Consider the following 20626-nt stretch of genomic DNA (forward strand, 5'->3'; position numbering starts at 1 on the left):
AATCCTCTCTCTCGTTGCTGATGACTCCACCCTCTGCGATCCCATCTGTCATCCCTCAGATCAGCAAGCAGCAGCTTCTTCGCTCTCTGCAGACCTGGATAAAATCACAAGCTGGTCAAACACTTGGAACATGTCTTTCAATCCTGACAAATTTCACACTCTCACTATGTCCCTTTGAAAGGACCGTCTGGAACCCCCCCAATCGACTTTCTCAACAATCCTCTTGAAGAAGTCCTCCAATTCAAGTTTTTGGGTCTCACTATCAGCCATTATCTTTCTTCAGCAAACCACATTTCACAGTTGACCTCCAAAAGCCAGTGACCGACTGGGCATCCTCCGTCATGCAAAGTCCTTCCTTGGAACACCTGAGCTTCCAACCACATACAAAGTTTTCATCCGCAGCCTGATGGAGTACTGCTCTCTCCTCTAGGCTGGTGCTCCTTCCTCACAGCGAACTCAGATTCACGCTGTGGAAACCAAGGCTTTTAGAATCATTTGAATCCTCCGCGATGAAGCTGTCTTTGGGTCTTTCATCTTCTCACCGCTGACAGGTCGGTGGTCTTTGTCTTCGACCGACTGCTCGACATCCTTTCACCCCTTGCTCTGTCCCCCTTGTATTTCTGCAGGGCGCTCAAGGTCCACCAGCAACCCCCTTCTGGTGAAACTGCCAACCAAAATCAAGACTCGCTGCTCTTTCATTCCTTATTTTTCCCCACCTCTGGAACAAACTCCCACACTCTCTTCAATCCCACTCTTCCGTCCAGGTCTTTAAAACAGCTGTTCACCACCATCTCTTATCTTCCCCCATCCAAAACCACAATCTTTTCTACCTCCCGTTAACCCACCCCAAACCCAACCTCCTTCAAATTCCCTGTTTCCGTACTGAAAGTCCCTGTAGTGTCCATCTTGTTTACCCCGTGTCCACCAACCACCCCATCGCTCTCTCTTCCACAGATCTCCTGATGTCTGTTCCCTGCTAATGTCGTGCTTCCCTCTCTCACCCCCTCTTGCCTCCTGCTCCCTTTATTAATCTATACGTTATGTGTGTTGGCTCTTTTACTTACGAGCCTCGACGAAGTACACAAACAAACAATATTATTTAACTTTAATTTATTTTTTTCCACCATTTTAAATTATTTTATTTCCCCCATTATTTAATTATCGTTCCCAAAGGGAGGCATCAGGTGTTTACTCTTGTTGTCCATGGTGACCCACTTTTTGAAGAATAAATTTTCCATTATTTAATTTTTCATTGCGATTATTTTTATCAAAAGTGTCATTATTAATTAGGAGTATTTTAATCAAAGTCTCCCATCGTGCAATTCGACAAAATCAGGGATTTCCAAGCCACTCCACCATCCGAGTGAGGCAGTTTGAGCGTGCAAAATGATCTTGCAACAATTCATTATTGATCATAAAAACACTCGGGATAAAAAGACTGTTGGTTATTCCGACCGAAATGACCGAATGATGACGAAGCTTCCATTGGACAAAAATATGATTTGCGCATTTGTCCTCCGAGCTTTTTCAAACAGCAGTCTCCGGCCTTGTACCTGAGTGGGATAGCTTGTCCAGCAAAACTTCAGATTCCAGAACCAGGGTTTCTGAGAACACACACACACACACACACACACACACACACACACACACACACACACACACACACACACACACACACACACACACACACACACACACACACACACACACACACACACACACACACACCTTCAATTGGACTCGGCACAACAGACTGAGTCGCACACCGCATGATGAAAGCAAACAGCATCCATACACACAGAAGAATCGGAAATAGGTAAAAACATGAACTCAAACAATGGGATAACCAAAGAATATTATCATTTTCATGGGGGGGGGGGGGGGGAAATATGAACAAAAACTCCTCCACTTGGTTCAAAAACTAGTTTGTGCTTGTTAAACAAAGCGAACCACACAGTTTACTGGAAATGGATCTTCATTAGAAATAGAGGGTCTGTATATAGATTTGTGTGCGGGTGCGGATTCCTGTGTACATTCTGTGGTGGTAAAGGTAAGAAGTGGTCAGGTATTTCTGGTGTGAGTGGGGGGGGGGGGTGCTTTCTGGTGGTGTATGTGTGTTTTATGTTGGTGTGCATGGTTTATTTTTGGCCTCCATCTCTCTTTCTTTCTTTTCCTTTGTCTATGTCTACGGAGCGATGAATCTTGCAGATCGTTTTCGTAAGACCCACTTGACTGTGCCTGACGGGTTTGAGGTGAGAGGAGTCATAGCAGATACCTGAATCCTATCCAGGTTCGTCCTGATAACTCCATCTTTGTCTATTTCAGTTTCTCCTGATACTCCAGTGCTGTATGTGGCGAGTTATTTCATTAGCATCTTAAAAATTCACAAGCTCTGAATGGTGTAGTCGACGATACTACTCCTTAATCACAAAATTTATCGATAATAGTTTGCACAATTAATGTTGCGCAAAGTTCACGTCATGGTATTTATGGTAGGTACGTTACCATGACAATTCCTTTAGTGTCGAATCAGTTATCTCGCTTCTCAAGTTGTGGCCGTACAACTGTGCATTCAAATTGCTAACATCCCCGTGATTCGATTTTTGTTTATATTTGATGGAATGTTCTTAGTAAGGCCTAAGTCACATTTGCTCTACGGCAGGATACGGCGGCCGTACGCCCTCTGAATTGACAGAAACGTGCGGCGGCCGCAGAGTTTCTGCGGTGGCCTCAGGGTGGCCCTACGCCGTTTGGATATCTTTTACAGGTCGTAGGGGTCGCCGTGGAATTATAACGCGGAGTTATAACTTTTTTCATTTATACGTTCGCCGTAGCAATTCGACAAGCCGAAAAAAAAAAAACTTGTTAAAAAAAAAAAAAATGAACCCACTCGTTACCGTCCGTCTGGCCGCATGTTCGTCTTAGGGCCCCCCTGCGGTCGTCTTGAGGCTACCTTGCATCTGCCTTGAAAATTATATGGCCGCCGCAGGGTCCCCTTTAGATCACTGTGCGACATCAAATCAAAGACCGTACGGCACCCGCACGTTTTCGGTCTCCACAATTTCTAAATACGCCGTACGGCTCCCCGAAAAAAAACATATGTGACTGCGACATTGTGTGACCGTGGAAATACTGCGCCGCCCGATAATTGCTAGTGGCCGTAGATTTTGGAGACCCCACGGCCGCCGTGGCAAATGTGACTTAGGCCTTAGTATGATCGCAATTTCCTTCGGTCGCTCAACACCCGCATGCTGCACGGCCGTACGGTGATCTGGAACTTCAAGCATCTGGGAGTTCTCGTGTCAAATCCGAATTGGTTTGCCGACTGAACGTGACATGTACTCGGACTCGCGCAGACCGATCCAATTACAGGTGTGCCCCAAGAATCAGTGCTGAATAGGGAAACAGAAATAACGTTTGTGTGCCGAAGACGTCGACATCAAAACGTGCTTCGGGAACCTGAAATTGCCTTTGCCACTGAGGTTGGACAGAGGTCATGTTTTCACCCCTGTTTGTTTGTGAGCAGGATATCTCAAAGCGTTATGGACGGATTCGGACAAAACTTGGTGGATGAGTTGTGGAGATGACAAGAACAAGTCGATTCGTTTTTGGTTTAGGTTCAGACGCACATCTGGCCTATCATTGTGAAACAAAGCATAAAATGTTCAGCTTGGCGGACTGAGTGCCGCTCGAGTTTCCCCAACATGACAAACCGATTACGAGTGCTCGGGGAAACAACAGCGACATTCATTTCTGATAAACGGGGTGTTGGCTTAACGCACCGATCACGGTGATCGTCGACAAGAGGGAGAACACGACCTTGGGCGAACGATTCAACCATTTTCAGCCTTTCCACGAGCCTCGACTCCATACACACCAAAATAAATTCTCGGAAACTTCCATCATGGATTGCACATTTTTTTTTTCATTTGTCTCCTTACGATCTCAAATGTTGACGTTCACGTCGGTTTCAGTGTGCACCGAAATGTCGGGATCGGATTTGCATTTTCTCGGGTGAAATGCTTCAAAGAATTCTCAATCATTAAAACGTTTGGAGGGGTTGATCTTGGAAGAGAAATGATGCGGAAATCTCAACGGACATTATTATTTGTTGTTTTTTTTTTTTTTTTCCGGCCCACAACACTCATATGGTGCACATGCAAAAGCAACATTCCATTATGATTACTCCTATTCAACAGCTTTGAGCTCTCAAACCATTCGATTCAAAAACTGTAACAAAAATTATGTAATTATGTAATCATGATTACTCTCGCTCTTTCACGAGTCTCGATTTATGCGTGAAATGTTGTTTTTTTTTTTTTTTTGTAAACATCCGCGGAGGTGTCTTTCAGGGCAGCGACATCGTTATACGAATGCTGTGGAACAGTAGTTTGAGGACGAGGAGAAAAGCTTCTACAAACAGGGATTTTAAATGTTCCGTAAACTTTGGAGGAAGTGCTGACCATATGGAATGCTTTATTGAATAAATCCACTCAAACCTTCATTTCATCCATTTCTTGCTCGAACCTCAAAAACTACCAATAATAAATAAATAAATAAATAAAACAAAACGTCAAGCTCGATTTCAAAAAGTAGTCAATCCTCACACCACATAAAGCGAGATGATTTTTGAAAGGCATTAAACGAAACAATATCATGTTGTAATGAAGTGTCACATGGGGAGGGAGAAGAAGAGCTGAGAGTTAACACTTACGTCGAGAAGCACCCACAAGCCAGTGCAGAAGGCGATGATGTAGAACGTAAAACGCCAGCTGTCATGGCAGGAGGGGTACGGGAAACGAAGGTTATTGTACCATTGGACGCCAAGTCGTGTCGTAGATCCAAAAATCATTTTCTCATATCAGCATTTGCACACAACAAAAACAAAACAAAAACAAATCTGTCTGCACTTCCTCACCTTGAGGCCGACGTTTTCCCTTCCGCGGGCTAGCAAGCCAAACAATGTGAACAGCCGGCAACCAGAATAATGTCACACAAGCAATTTTATCACACCACGTACTTGTATATTCAATTCTGCCCAATAAAATCGATCTACAGACAAGGTCGAGCAAGATGATAGAAACTTAAAATTAAAACAAATACGGCAACATAACGTCACCTGACAAAACATGATGCTCGAAAGTTAACACACACACATATATATATATATATATATATATATATATATATATATATATATATATATATATATATATATATATATATATATATATATATATATATATATATATATATATATATATATATATATTGTTGCGGGCCAGGGGTCGGGTGAGAAGACCACCGGGGGGTGGGGAAGCTATCTCGGGTTCCCACCAGACTCCTCGGAATTGCAGGCCGTCGCACACAGATAATTGTGTGACGCAGCGGTTGCCAACCGACCGTGAACGTCAATAACAACCACGTGACTTAGGGTCCTTTGTCTAGTTTATCCAGGTCAGGTCAGGTATGGGAGCATGTGCCAGAACAGTGCGTTGCTGCGTCCACTTTCCGCCGGTACTCCAGGGGCCTCCGTCTGGCCTTCCCCCAGGCAGATGCCAGGCCCATCCCCATCTCCTTGAGATGATGGTCAACCTGCTGCAACCACGAGGCACGTGGTCGGCCCATTGGCCTCCTCCCCTCACGAGACTCCCTCGCTGAGAGAATCTGGTGAGCAGGATCAGCATCAGGAAAACGAGCCACATGTCCATAGAGCTGCAACTGACGCTCACGGACTATGCAGGTAACATATCTCATTTGAGTCTCTCTCAGCAACCGCTCGTTGGACACAAAATCTGACCAGCGATAGCCAAGGATTCTCCGAAGAGACCTGATACCAAAGGAATTAAGTTTCCGTCTCAGATCCTTGGTCAGAGTCCAAGTCTCACATCCATAGAGCAAGACTGCAAGCATCAAGGACCTGAAGACTCGGACTTTCGTCCTCCCGCACAGATACCGGCAGCGCCACACCCCATGATCCAGTGAATCCATGACTCCCCAGGCCCAACCCAGACGTCTATTGACCTCTGACTCACAGCCAGCAGAGACATGAATATCACTGCCAAGGTAAGTGAATCTCTCCACAACCTCAACATCCTCACCACAAACAGACAAGACAGCAGCATCCAAGATGTCATTAAAAGCCTGGATCTTAGTTTTGACCCAAGAAACCCATAATCCCAGCAGCTCTGACTTCTCATTCAGCACCTCGAGGGCTCCCAAAAGGATATCTAAAGTCTCCGCAAAGATGACTGCATCATTTGCAAAACAAGGTGCGAGATCTTGACATTCCCAAACGATGCACTGCAGCTTGATCTTTCCAACATCCTCCCCCAGAATCCAGTCCATACAAGTGCTGAAAAGTGTGGGGGCCAGTACACACCCATGATGAACTCCAGTAACAACTGAAAATAAGTCAGAGGTGGTACCACCACACTTCACAGTACTCTCAGTACCAGAGTCGAGTTCAGACATCAGATCGATCAGTTTTGGTGTCACCCCACGAAGACCAAGAATCCTCCAGAGGGCATCCCTGATTCACTGAATCGAACGCTTTACAGAGATCAACATAAGCTGCAAGCAGCCTCTGCTGAAACTCTCATCTGCGTTCAGTGAGGACCCAAATAGCAAGGATACGGTCAGTCGTTGACCTCTTTGGTGTAAAGCCTGACTGCTCTGGACGCTGGTGCTCAAGCAGATGGTGGCGAACCCTATCAAGAATTATCCGAGCAAAGACCTTGCCCGGCAATGAGAGCAGCGTCACCCCTCGGTAGTTGGTGCAGTCTTGGCGATCACCCTTCCCTTTCCAGAGAGGGACAACAAGGCCCCTCTTCCAGTCAGTTTGGATGATGCCTGTGTTCCAGGCAGAGCACAAAACTGCATGCAACGACACGAGTGCAGCATTTCCACCAGCCTTGAGAAGTTCAGCATGGATGCCACAGATCCCTGGAGCTTTACCACATTTCAACCGGTTCAACGCAGCCCTTGTTTCCACAAGCAAAGGTGGACCACAGTTGATTGGAGGGTCAGCAACAGGGATTGTAACACCCTTGACGTCCAACTCGACAGCTGGTGGATCAGCCTGGTACAACCGCTCAAAGTAACCGGCCCAGCGGGCCTTCACTTCAGACTCCTCTGTCAAGAGCCTACCACTCTCTGCTCTAACTGCAGTGCTCCGAGAGATGGGCTTGGATGAACGCAATGCGCGAATTCCCCTGTAAGCGGGACGAGAATCATCTGTCCACAGGTGATGCTCTACCCGAGAATCACCTGTCCACAGGTGATGCTCTACCCCCTCACAGATTCCTCACACATAGGCCTCCTTGTCCACCCTTAGTGCACACACAGTTTTACACCTCAGCTCCCTGAACAGCTCAGCTCTGCCATTCAGCCTGGCCCTGCAACTCTGGTCAATGGTATCCAGTGTCCCTTGAGACAAAATTCTTCGTTGCCCAACAGTGAGTTCCAAGACATCCACCGGCAACATCAAGGACGGTGGTCTTGAAGGCACTCAACTCTTCAGGACCTCCCAAATGTCCACTCAGCCTGTTCACAAACTCCTCAGCTACTCTCTCATCTTTGAGCTTGCCAACATCCAGCCTCTGCTGGGATGGTACCATTCTCCAGGATTTAAGGTGCAGCTTTCGAGTTACTACAACAAGCCGGTGGTCAGTATTGAGGAACTGAGCACTCCGGTAGACCCTGCAGTTCTGGATCATCCTCCAGTGACCATCAACGAGGACATGGTCAATCTCCTTTGCCACACCGCCAGCGTTGGAATACCAAATCCAGCGATGAGCTTGTGGGCACTGAAACCATGAACCAGCCACCCTAAGTCCATGACTTCTTGCAAAGTCAAGGAACTTAGTGCTATTCTGGTTCATAGTTCCAGACCCATGGGGACCAACACATGTCTCATAACCATCCCTATCAGTTCCAGTCGATGCATTGAAATCCCCCAAGACAAGAAGTGTATCTTGTCTGGGGCACTGATCAACCACAGACTCGAGCGTGGCGTAGAATGTGTCCTTCACGGTGAGGTCACTCGCCTCAGTCGGAGCATAGACAGAGACCAGGGAAATGACACCAAAGGAGTGACGAATCCTTAGTCTCATAATACGCTCGTTGATCGGTGTTACCGCAATTATCATTGGGGTCAGCTTATTGGACACAGCTACAGCAACTCCTTGAGTATGGTAACCATCAGAGCGACCAGACCAATAGTAGGTGTAACCACCCACCATTATCTCGCCGCAATCCGGTCTCCGAACCTCAGATTGCTGCAATACCGATGTCCAAACGCTTGAGCTCAGATGATAACAGAGACAGGTGATCATCCTCTCTTAGGGATAGGACATTCCAGGCACCCACCCGAAGGGACCGCCTCAGGTTAACCCAAGGAGACCGCCGTCTGGTGGACGACACCTCACGCCGTCTGGTTGACAACCTTCTAGTTTATCCGGTGACCTAAAAATAATCACGTTATCTAATTACTGGGGGACGCGCCCTCAGTACGCCTTGTCCGAACCGGATCACTTTACCGGATCGGATGCAGCCGAGCGACACTGCCAAGGACGTACCGGCTAAAAGGAACGGATCGTTGGGAATAAAGTCCCGGCTGGGTTAGGATACGGACCATGCTGGATCAATGAAAGAACAGACAAAAACGAGCTGGGAACATTTCTACAAAAGGATTTATTACAGACAGGCGAGGAAAGACATGTGGCACAATCAATAGTTTTTATTGTGTGTGAGATCGCAAGAAATGTGAGAGGTGCGACAATAACACAAGCAACTTAATAAAGCAGACAGAGCAGAGTTATCCCGATGTAATTCTTCTACACTCTTAACTTAAACGAGGACAGGTGCCATGACACACACACACACACACACACACACACACACACACACACACACACACACACACACACACACACACACACACACACTATTGTTTTTGGTACAGAAATATTTTGAGGCCACAATGTAATAATATAGATTACGATTTGCACTTTATAAATGAAGATTAAAAACAATAACTCGAAAGACCATTTATAGATTGCAGACGCTCGCCAGGACTTGTTTTGTGTGGCAAACAACTGGAAGGATGTACAACACTGCCTTCAGAAAGTATTCACACCCCTTACCTCGACTTTTGTCCCATTTTGTTGCGTTACAGCCTGAATTTAAAATGAATTAAATTTAAATTTTTATCACCGATCCACACAAAATACCCACCAATGTTCATCATCCACCAGTGTTCCCAGGCAGGTTCCACGCCTCTATCCAACTGGCAGGTTCCACACCTCTCTCCACAAATATTCACTCAGCAGGTTCCATAGCCCTATCCATCAACATTCACCTCACAGGTTCCACAGCTCCATACACCAACATTCGCCAAGGAGGTTCCATACTTCTATCCACCAACATTCACCTGGCCTCGCAGAATTTCTTTGTGACATTTGAACGATCCTGGTTGCGCCTCTGGCGAAACCAACGCTCAACCCTCCTCAATGGCCAGTCACAGCGTTTGGCCAATCCTTGAAGCTCCATCTGAAAAAAGAAAAAGAAAAAAAAAAGTCGAATGAGCAAAACGAAATTACCAAATGATGTGGTAAAGAATGGGAAGAGGGTACATGTAGCAACATACAAACCTGAATTGGTTGTCTCCGCAATTGATACACCCTCTCCAATTCAGCATTTGGAATGGCTCGACGTTTCACTTTCTCTTTCACCCCCAAGGCCCGCCCCAAGGGGATAGCCACGGTCCTATAAAACGTCACGGCACACCAAGTGAGCTCTCGTCACAGTAAATGAATAAGTAAAAAAAAAAAAGAGACATAAAATATCAAAGCCAACATTGTTTTAGTAATTTTGCTGCACGGAGTTAAACGGCTCGCCCATATTTATGTGCAACTAAAATGGCCACCAGTCGGCCATCTTTGATCAGATCACAAAACAAAGTTAGATGCAAGTATATGCCGTTGTATACCGTGCTTGTGCCAAGTTTGAACAAAATCAGACATGTATGTCGGAGACACAATTAAGTAACAAAATGGCCGCCAGTCAACCATCTTGGATCTGATCTCAAAAAAAAAAAAATAATAATTACGTGCATATGTATACCATCGTGTGTTGTCTGCCAAGTATGAAATAAAATCGGTCAACACACATCCGAGATATGGTAGCGGACACACACGCACATCGAGACCAAATCCATAAGCCCCCGTTTTCGGACCAAGTCCAACAGGGGCTAATAAACCACACACCTGTACAAATTACACAGCACATAATCCACATAAGGTTATGCACACAGCACATCCGACGTAATAAACACACTTGTTAATTTAATGGATGTGGGGGACATTAAATACTCAATGTGCCGGTACTACTTCGGCCACGTTCAACATTCCTCGTCGCCAGCGTTTGTTTGGTCATCCCCACTTGTTGCAGTCTCTGTGCTCTCAAGATATTCCGACTGGTAATGCGAAGAGTAGTTTTGTTTTCAATTTGTTGACATCTCTTCACAGTGAGGTAACGTGTTGTGCTTTCAACGAGGCGGGCACTCACCACAATTTGAATGGAGTAACCAACATCAAAAACAAAATCAATGGTCTGCGGTCGACGTTCGGGCCGATCAAACGTTCAGGTGCAAAAAAAAAATAAAAAAAATCACTATTTCAGATGGAGAAATATATTCTTCCTGGTGTCCCACGATAACACTCTTCCTGGAGGATGTCCATTACAAAATGACATCCAAGTCCAAAGGTTTCTCGCTCACGACTAACTCAACAACTTCGTGAAGTTTCATGAAGATCAGTTTAAAATTACGACCTGTAGAAGGTTGACACACAGACAGACACAATCACAAACCAGACCAACTAATATATTTGTGAATCTTCGATTTCGCAAGTAACAGACAGACAGACAAGAGTGAAAACACAACCTCCATCCACCTTCGGTGGCGGAGGTAATTAACCCCCAAAAAACACGTACGTGTCACCGAGTCAACGAATGAATGGGAACCTTAATTATATAATCACTTCAGTCCTCCGACATTCCACAGTAGATAGACAGGCTATGGAAAGACAGGACAGAAATACCGCTAACTGCGTCCAACCGGACCCAAGTGGAGACACGGGCAGGCAGTGAACAGTTTGTGGCCATGGATCGAAGCCGGCACGAAGGGGACGGTGGGCACGGCTTGAGGCTGCAGAAGCAAAGGCTCGTTTTTGGGTAGAAAACCCCAAGGCAACTCGCGCGCAGGTTTTTCAGCAGGTTCTGCATGCATCTCCTATCCCACGTGCCTCACAACCCACCTTTATAGCTTCTGGCCCCCACCCACATGAGTGACACACTTAGCCCCTCCCCACTTGGCCACAATTGGTCTGGGGCCTAGTCTAGTGGTGGGGCGAACCCTTCCCTGACCTTTCACCCAGGTGGTACTAGTGCTAAGGGACCGATCGGAAAGGTGGGAGCAGCTTTTCCTGCCTAAATTCATGCCTGATGGCCTGTCAGAATGCTACAAAGACAGATTCCAAAGGTAAGAACGTTAAAAGGGGGTTTCAGGGATGGTGGTTTTAGACACACCTTGTGGGCAGGTAGACGGCATCTTTCAAAACATAAAATGACACGTATCTTATATCACAATGAAATTACCTCTACACTTACTCGAGGGAGATAACAACCCTTTATTTAATCAAAACATTTTTATACACCACATGATCTACCCTTGAATATGACAATTTGGGAGGAAAGAACCAACAGCTTGAAATCTATTACTACCACCAATACCAGTTTAACTGGTCATAACGGCCATGCTTAATCCCACAATCCTGTGCTGTCAGCCGTGGCGGAATTTTTCTGAAAGATTTTCATGAACAAGCCGGCCAGGCCTGACAGACATCTTCCTGTCGCCGATTTAGCCTGGGATATGAAATTTAGCCAGGATGCCGGGAATAACCAGCGTACTCTGAAGGACAATGTGCGTGGGATCGTGGGATTTACAACAGCCATTGGTGTTTAATATCCACCTGCCACCATCTGATGCTCGCAGATAGGACACTCAGCTTAATGTGCATCTGAGGGACGGCGCATTTTGAAACCGTCTACAAAGCACCATTCTGCAGTTCGTCGCCAAGTCAGGAATCAAACCCACACTAAACACCTCCAAGGTAAGTAAAGCTCCCCATGCACATTACTGTCAATCATCAAAATCAAAAATAAAATAAATAAAATCAGAATCCTGGAAGGTACAAGTCAAATCAATACAGGTAACAGGTTGTGGTCAAGGTTTACCTGTCAAAGATGAATCTCAACGTGATGAAAGCAAGAGCGAATGGCAGTGCACAAAGTAGCTGGTGACACTGGGGTGGCATGATGTTCAACTCTGGTTTCTCTTCCAGATCCTTCCACGTCAGGTTTCTCGGCAACCACAGGCGCTCGTCCCATGCCGACTCGTACAGCCACGCTGCCATGCTGTACGGGATGACACCACGTCCCGAAGAGTGAGCACAGTTTCATTGCAAGCTATTCAACGTCGCGAAGTCGACAAAGGCCGCATCGCTCGCCACGGTGGCGAAACGGTAGTTTGACAATCTAACTTTATGCAAAGCTTACACGTGTGGAGTTATTTTGCATGATCCTTTTGGGGTTTTTTTTTGTAAAAAAAAACTGCAATTATTTTTTTAGACTTTAAGCACGTCCTCCATAGTCTTCAATAAAAGAGAACAACCAACCATCATAGGTAGGAAGTTAAAATAGGGGGAAAAATAATAAAATTAAATCACCAGCTTTGACCACTGTGGCTTTTTCACCATCAAAGCTTGAAGGTGTGTTCTCGACTTCCAAGAATTCGTTTGCCCAAATATTTTGGGAAAACACACAAAAATGACAGATTCAACAAAACACATGAGGAAGGTACAATCATACGAACCCTGTTGGGATCTTAAAGGTGATGTACACGGACATTCGTAGACAATCCGGACAAACACATTGATGTTGTGCATGGATTTTCGAGCCTGGGTTAGGATGGGAAAACCATGGAGGACAACCCGGCTGCTATCTGGGAGTTTGGGAAAACCAAAACAATTCTGATTCATCAGGCATTACATGAGAAGTTGGTGATGCGACTTGGAACGGAGCAAAGATGTACGACGGTTACAAGGCACGGTAAAGGAAAGCGAGTGGTCGGAGGACGGGTGACGAGAGGTGAACAAGATGGGAATCGTCCAGACGATGTTAATCCGCATCAAAAACAACACGAGACGTCATGGCACCACACCCTGCAGAAAGTAACACCAATACTTCCACAACCACAACTTCAGGAAAGAACACAAGGAAAAGAAATTTAAAATGGTGGCTTTGACAAGTCGGCTCAAGTACACCGACTTCGCCTGAGCACATCGAACGGCCTCATTAAAGTTTGGGACGAACTAAAAATGTGACGCAGCCTGAACACGACGACGGTCCTAAACACACGACGATCACCGACCATTCGGGGACAGAACAACATGTACAGTCCACATCGATTCATCTCCACTCGGACTACCGGCCACCACCTTGGCAGTGTGTGCTAATGGAGTTGCAGCATTTTAAAGCTTTCCTTTAAAAAAGAAAAAGATGCCATTTTAATGTCTCTGACATGGTTGAGGTCTTCCTGAATAAAGTGTTGCTACTGAGCAATTTCATGAATTGCGCTTCCGCTGCGCAGGAGACGGGTTGTCGAGGAGAGCATACAGCTCTGTCACACAAACACAATGCCTGATCCAGAATAACATATCAGGCCCAATCAATTTTTTTTTTAATATCAACCTAGAGGCCTATATCGTTTTTGGCCACATCTCTCAATGGTGAAGTTTAAATTAAAAAAAAAATATTCTCATATCCAGATCTTCACCAAAATCGAATCAGTTCATCCTCGTCGCACACCCAACCTGCCCCAAAATTTCATCCGAATCATTCCTCAACTTGTTAAAATATCCTGCAGACAGACAGACAAACAAACAGATAGAGACAGACAAGGGTGAAAGTAATCCACTGGCACACCTGCAAACATTTCAACCTTCCAGTCTCAGAACAATCATGGAAACACAAACCAAATCCGATCCTTGAAAATGAACATATAATGCTCACGCATGACAAGATGATCCCGTCAAGTGAGGACTTTGCAAACAAAGCGTTGCGTCCGGACATGGTGCTCAAAGACAAAAAGGGGAAAGTCGGCAATGTTGATCCGAGGTTTCACTTCCCAATGACTTTGGACTAGATGAAACAGAAATCAGGAAAATACAAGGATCTGAAAAATGAGGGCAAGATGATTTGGAAATTGAAGAAAGCTGAAATTGTACCAGTGATAGTTGGAGCTTCAGGAATGATAAAGGAAACCCTTACCGAGTGCATAAAAATCATTCCAGGGAATGCCACGACAAATGAGCTACAAGTGGAAGCTGTCAGAGGTTCAGTGAAGATTCTGAAAAAGAGTCCTTGGAACGAGGCAATGAGAACGGAGTTTCACAGTTTGCTTCATTAATCATGATCCTTTTCCAAAAAGGAAGTGGAGATTTTGAGTTCTGGGAGACCTTCCTCCCTCCTCCTGAAACCCACAAATGGAGATAACAACCAACGGGTGAAAACACAATCTCCTCCCACCTTGGGTGACGGAGGTAACAAGGACTGTGTATCTCAACACTGCAGCTATTGGAATAATTTGCCATTTCACATCACACTATCGACAGAAATGAAGACGTTTAAATTCCATGACAGTACATTGCGAATGTGCCCTCTGAGCTCGCGATCCCGAGCTCGAATCTCGACCGGGTATAAACTCCCACTCCGGTGTTTCGCAGGCAGGTCGATTTTATCAATGTGTGCGCCGTCCCTCGGATGGATGGTGAAGCGGGCGTCCCGCCTGCCAGTCATAGTTGGTGGATACTCGAATGGCTCAACCATCCCAGCAAGGTGGTACTCATTTCGCCGACCTCAAAAGGATGACAGGCTGAGTCATAAGGTATTGGACCATCTGAAATGATACCTGCAGAGGCCACAATCTTGACATTCAAAATGGCTACCTGAAAATACATTTTGTTTTAATCACAACTCAGCTTCCAATTAAGAGATCAGAATGTTTTTGGTGTCAATACTTATTTTGTTCAGAGGTGTATCAGGTGCTAATCAGGTGTGTGTGTGTGTGTGTGTGTGTGTGTGTGTGTGTGTGTGTGTGTGTGTGTGTGTGTGTGTGTGTGTGTGTGTGATGGGGGGGGGGGCTTAGTACAAGTTCAATAATGATGTCATAACTGTCCTTATAAAGCCTTTGACGACCCACACCCGCTCTCTTCCGGAATCTGCACACAAACTGTTTAAATTTTCTTTTCTGTGGATGAACAATTATATTTTATTAGATACTAGTAAATACCACCTGTCGCTTCGTTGATGAGAATACTGAGAGGGGGTTAAAAAAAAATTAGGGGGATAGAGAAAGGGAGGGGGAGAGTGAGAATGGGTGGTGGAGCGAGGAGGGAGGGAGAGTGAGGGGGGTGGGGGAAGGGAAGGCAGTGAGAGGTGGAGCATTAATTACGATTCATACAGTCTCGTCAAAATGAACAGTGAAGATGGAAACAAAAATAATATCTGAAATACATTTTCTTCCAGTCATACACCGCCAGGAGACAAACACCGCCCGGACATAACCACCGTCCAGGAATGTCCAGACAGGGAGAGAGACAGACAGACAGAGAGACAGAGACAGACAGAGAGACAGAGAGAGTGCATAAAAAGTTTATATCAACCTTGAACAACCCTCGTTTATATCAGCTTCTTATCTGCTACTTTTGGTGTGTATAGTCAGGCAAAATAATAATCTATAGAATACGTGTGTGTGTGTGTGTGTGTGTGTGTGTGTGTGTGTGTGTGTGTGTGTGTGTGTGTGTGTGTGTGTGTTTCATGTCTGGCTTCATTCTTGTGTCGACGGTGCAGTAAATGGTCTTTATTTTGATTAGGGTTGGGGAAGATGAGGGTGAGGACTTGGGGTTTGGGAGGCGTGGGAATTGATGACAGGGCTTGAAACGGAGTGGGGGTGGGGAAGAGTTGAGGATGTGAAGTCACATTTTACAATGCGTGGATGTTCTGCAGGTCCCTGCTGGTTACACTTGAATACTGTGGTGGAGCCCCCTTGTATATGTCTAACGTTCGTTAATTACCTCCGCCACCGAAATTCACCCATTTGTCGGTGAGCAGGATATTCCAAAACATCAGGAATGGAGTCGGATGAAACTTGGTGGACAGGTTGGGTGTGTGACAAGGATGAACCAATTAGATAGCAGTGAAGATCCGGATTCGGATCCGAGAATGTTCTTCATTTAAAAAAAAAAGTGATTCTTCACCATCGAGAGACGGGGCCAAAAACAATAGATATAGCACGAGATCTGAAAAAGTTGTGGACGAGTTACGACAAAACTTGGTGGACGAGTTGGTTCGGTGACGACGAGAACAAGCAGATTTACATTTTGCTTTAAGGTCCCGATCCAGAACCGGTCTATCGGTGGCATCCAAAATGTAAACCGTTCATCCTGGCGGAGGTATGCTCTCGACCGAGTGTCGTTGTAGTTCAAGACTGTGAAACAAATTGTTCAAGTTAATAATAATAATAATAATAATGTGATTAACCCATGTAAATAAAGAAATAAACAAAGATTTGAAATGCTCCAGAAGATAAACACTTGAAGGGGAGACGAGCAATTCTAAATCACTCGGTTCAAGGATAAATTCCAAAAGAAAAACAAAAAACACCTGTAAAGACAAAAAATACAAATCTGGAACCGTTGTACCAAGTTCGAGCACTCAGAGTTTGGATGAAGGTTCGCGATGGGCCAAGTGGAAGGTGCGAGTTTGAAAGGATAGATTGAATGAATAACGGATTAAACAAGGTAATGTACATGTAAACTATAGGCACGCTATGTAAACCAGACACCAATCAGAGAACGCTTGCGCCCCGTGCCCTCGATGAGAGCCGTGATTTTCTTCACCTGCCGAGCAGCACACCACCGGCTGTTTTGGTAGAGATTTAGAGATCAGAGAAAGAGGAGAGCTTGCGGTACGAGTAGCTGTCCGTTCGGCGAGCTGAGAAACGTCTCCAAGTCTCTCGTTGTGCCGAGGCACAGCCCTTTCTCTCAGGTCCTATTCCAAGTATTTTTGACTTATTTTCGAACCTTTGTGAGCCCAATTCAGGTGACGATCCTTCTCCGAGACACGTGACACACTTTGTTTTGGCCCAAACACCATTCTTTCCTGTGGTTTCTACGCATGAGCACCAAGCATTCTGGGATGGATTGTGTCATTTCGACCTAACAGTCACATATTGGACAAACCGTCACACCACCCACAGCTTCTGTGCACAATTTGAGTTTTGAAGAAACCTTCCAGACAAACAACAACAATAGAGGCAATACCCCCTGGGTGCTCACCTGGTAGCAGCTGGATAAGAAAACTAGGGAACCACTGGTAGGCATCGGTAACTCACAAAACAGGTGATGAAGGTTGTTGTAAAGTTTCATTGAAATTGTTTGTGTAGTTTCACAGAAGTTGCAAGTATTTGTGGACAGACGGACAAACGCCGCACCATCCCATAAGCTCCCCGGAACTGCGTTCCAGGTGAGCCAATGATATAAATATAGAAAAACATTGAAACAATATGTGAAAGTCCAGATGTAGGGAAAATAAACACACATTTCACATTCAAGGTGTACAACAGGTCCCAAGATGTGTTGTTTCACAATTTACTAACACTCAATTCTGACAAACTGAAGTGTGGCCTTAATATGTAGTGGGGGGGGGGGGGGGGGAAGGAGCGAGAAGCAGTGCGCAAAGAGTGAACCCCACAAACAGGGCTTATATGGGAAATTTGATGTATATCAAGATCAGAAGCTTGGAAGTTAAAAGGAAACTAAATAAATAGGTAGTGTATTAAAAAAAAAGGGGGGTGGGGGTAAGGGAGAAGATTCCTCAGGAAGTGAAAGTTGGTGGAGGTTCATTACAGGGAGTGAAATGTCATGTGATGGAAAGTAGGAAAAGTTGTAAGGATTGATGTTGAGCATACATGACAGGATTTGCACCCCTCTCCATTGGTACACAACCCCCTCCACAAAGTATATATATATATATATATATATATATATATATATATATATATATATATATATATATATATATATATATGTAAACGCACACACACACACACAAACACACACTGCAATGAGAACAACTCAAAAGGAAGGTTCCCGTTTCGAGCATCAAGCTAAAAATTTGCAATTTGGACTGCTGAGCCGTTTGGCATGCAGATCAGTTGTATACAACACCATGGAACAGGGATTCCAAACCTGCGGTCCACAGACCAGACACAATTCATGGGGGAGGGGGAGGTGGGGGGGGAGAAAACAACAAAAAACAAACAATAAAAGTGGTAAAATTAGCCTCCCCAAAAGCTGAATGACGTCACACACTGCAACATGACGCCTGTCAGAAGCAACCATTGATTGAAAGCCGTGGTTCTTCACGGCTGTGTCATACTTTCATCACTATGTCACTACGATATTTACACATGGTGGGCCACAACACCTTTTGGAGGTCCGGAAGGAGCCCACACATCTATAAACTTCGGGAACCACTCACCGTCTTAAAGTATGGAAATCATGCTCAAAAACAAACAAGACGACGACGACGTCGACGTCGTGCAGAGCACGATACTTGCGAAATCCATACAACAAATTAGATTTTAAAAATAGTTGGTGGTTGAATTCAATGACCAAATATGTAAATCCTCTTCAAATTTCAAGTCGATCGGATGAAAATTGAGGATTTTATAAATTTGACAAAGTTGACCTTTGGCCTCGATGTTGACCTTTTGACCTCAGAAACAAAAGGATTCTTGCTTGTAACAAACTCTACCATGTGGTGAAGTTTGGCGAAGATCGGTTTTAAATTGTGACCCGTCGGCGATTGACAAACAGAATAACAAACAATACACTGGGAAAAAATAATAATAATAATTATATAAACCTTACATTTTTCACAAGTCAAAAAAAAGGAATAAAATAATTATTCCCAGAGCAGCACATTTTGGGAAATCAGCCGAGCACGGTTTTTATTTCCAAACACCATGACCTGGGACTACGTCAGCCATTGACGTCCTAACTCCGGCTTACAACGTGCCAGGAAAACATGGAGCAAGACCGCCGGTGTGAGGTCAAGGGCCAGGTAAAAGTTCAGCTTGTCCATTCTTTTACTGCCCTCATGTACGCTCGATGATGCCAAACAGTCCTCATGCAGACGACGAACAAATCAAACAAACATTCCCAACTGTGCAGCTCGGCATCTCGCAAAGGCCTCGATAAGCAGCAAAAGAAAACATTTCACAAATAACACAAATCAAACTCCCCGTGCAGCGTCAAGAAACTCAAGAACCGTTTACCTCCTTTATACACCTATGCAAACCTTGCGGTGGAGTTTCGAACCACCTAATGGTGAGCATGCCGGCGGGTCCACGCCATTTCCTCACCACATCGATTGTCTCGGCTCTGTAAGCCAAACGGCATTTCCACACAGGTGATGACATGCAATAGGATACAGTACGTCGAGGACACAACCGCAAGCAGCCTGGCCAATGAGTAGCTAATGTAACACAAGCATCTTTGAGTCAACAAGCGAAACCACCACCACCCCCACCATTCGATAGATTATTGAAACAAAGTGCTCGGCAAGTTCCCATGTTTGTACACCGAGCAGAACCACGGCCGCTGTACCTTGCAGAAGCCGCAGCCTCCTGCCCAGCTGCCGACTGCAGGGAAAGTGAGATGATGAAAACCAGAAACAGCAACACAATTGACATTTGATCACGGTATTTAAGTGGTCAGAAAAATTTGCAAAGACAACCATGTTGTTACTTTTTAATAGCCTTTTGTTATCAAGCACCAGCTCTTACACAACCACAGGTTGATGATGTCGATGTTGATGTACCGTACTCTTTAGAGGGCATTGGTGCTTCCGAAGCCGCTTCTTGGTGAGGGTTATACCGGGTGGCTTGTCATTGCCTTCCCAGTGTTGTTCGGCTGTGCTCTGTACTTTGTACTTTTAAACGCTGAGCGTCGAGCAACCGAAACCAACCCTCGTACCATTCTCAAAGTGTACATGGTATGACTTGACCAGGCTTTGAACTACCGACCTACCAGACTCGGAGCGAACGCTCTGCCAACCGACGTCAGCAGATCGGACGCTCGTTCAACGTCCGTCTGAGTGACGGCACACACGTGGGTGAATCATCCTGCTTGTGAACCCCCAGGATGACAGCTTATAGCTGGGTCGGGATTCAAACCCAGGCTAGACAGCTTCGAGGCGAGTGCGCACGCCTCTAGGGCAGGCCATACTGCCAGCACAGTGAAGCAACGTGATATGCTCGTTAAATTCCATCCGACATCGACAGGATATAACCAAATACATGAAAGCTGTGCCTGGGAATTTTGGGGGCAAGGTAGGACACCAAGCACAAAACAAACATCCACTCATTCCCCCAAAAAACAACAACAAACATGTGCATGGTGAAATGAAGGAAAAACAAAAAGAATAGAAGGCTTAAAAA

The 20626-nt window shown here is 45.3% G+C and overlaps 1 protein-coding gene across 7 annotated transcripts in view; it reads right to left on the bottom strand.

The window, feature by feature from the left end:
- The window catches only part of CERS2 (ceramide synthase 2), a 49788-nt gene that overhangs the window by 18758 nt on the left and 10404 nt on the right, over nucleotides 1–20626 (bottom strand). For 3 of the 7 annotated variants that reach the window (XM_085847534.1, XM_085847535.1, XM_085847539.1), the window contains 5 exons: nucleotides 12298–12477; nucleotides 9654–9768; nucleotides 9434–9552; nucleotides 4715–4772; nucleotides 1554–1604 (listed from right to left, as the gene is read on the bottom strand). In XM_085847534.1, coding sequence (XP_085703660.1) covers nucleotides 1554–1604; nucleotides 4715–4772; nucleotides 9434–9552; nucleotides 9654–9768; nucleotides 12298–12477 — 523 coding nt within the window. Of the gene's footprint in view, nucleotides 1–1553; nucleotides 1605–4714; nucleotides 4773–9433; nucleotides 9553–9653; nucleotides 9769–12297; nucleotides 12478–16499; nucleotides 16602–19462; nucleotides 19582–20626 lie in introns of those variants that run through there. The other 4 variants (XM_085847538.1, XM_085847537.1, XM_085847536.1 and 1 more) reach the window with 4 other exon arrangements.

Source organism: Eptatretus burgeri, chromosome 11, assembly GCF_056783735.1.
Source record: "Eptatretus burgeri isolate ZD-2024b chromosome 11, Ebu_testis_v1, whole genome shotgun sequence".
NCBI lineage: Eukaryota > Metazoa > Chordata > Myxini > Myxiniformes > Myxinidae > Eptatretus > Eptatretus burgeri.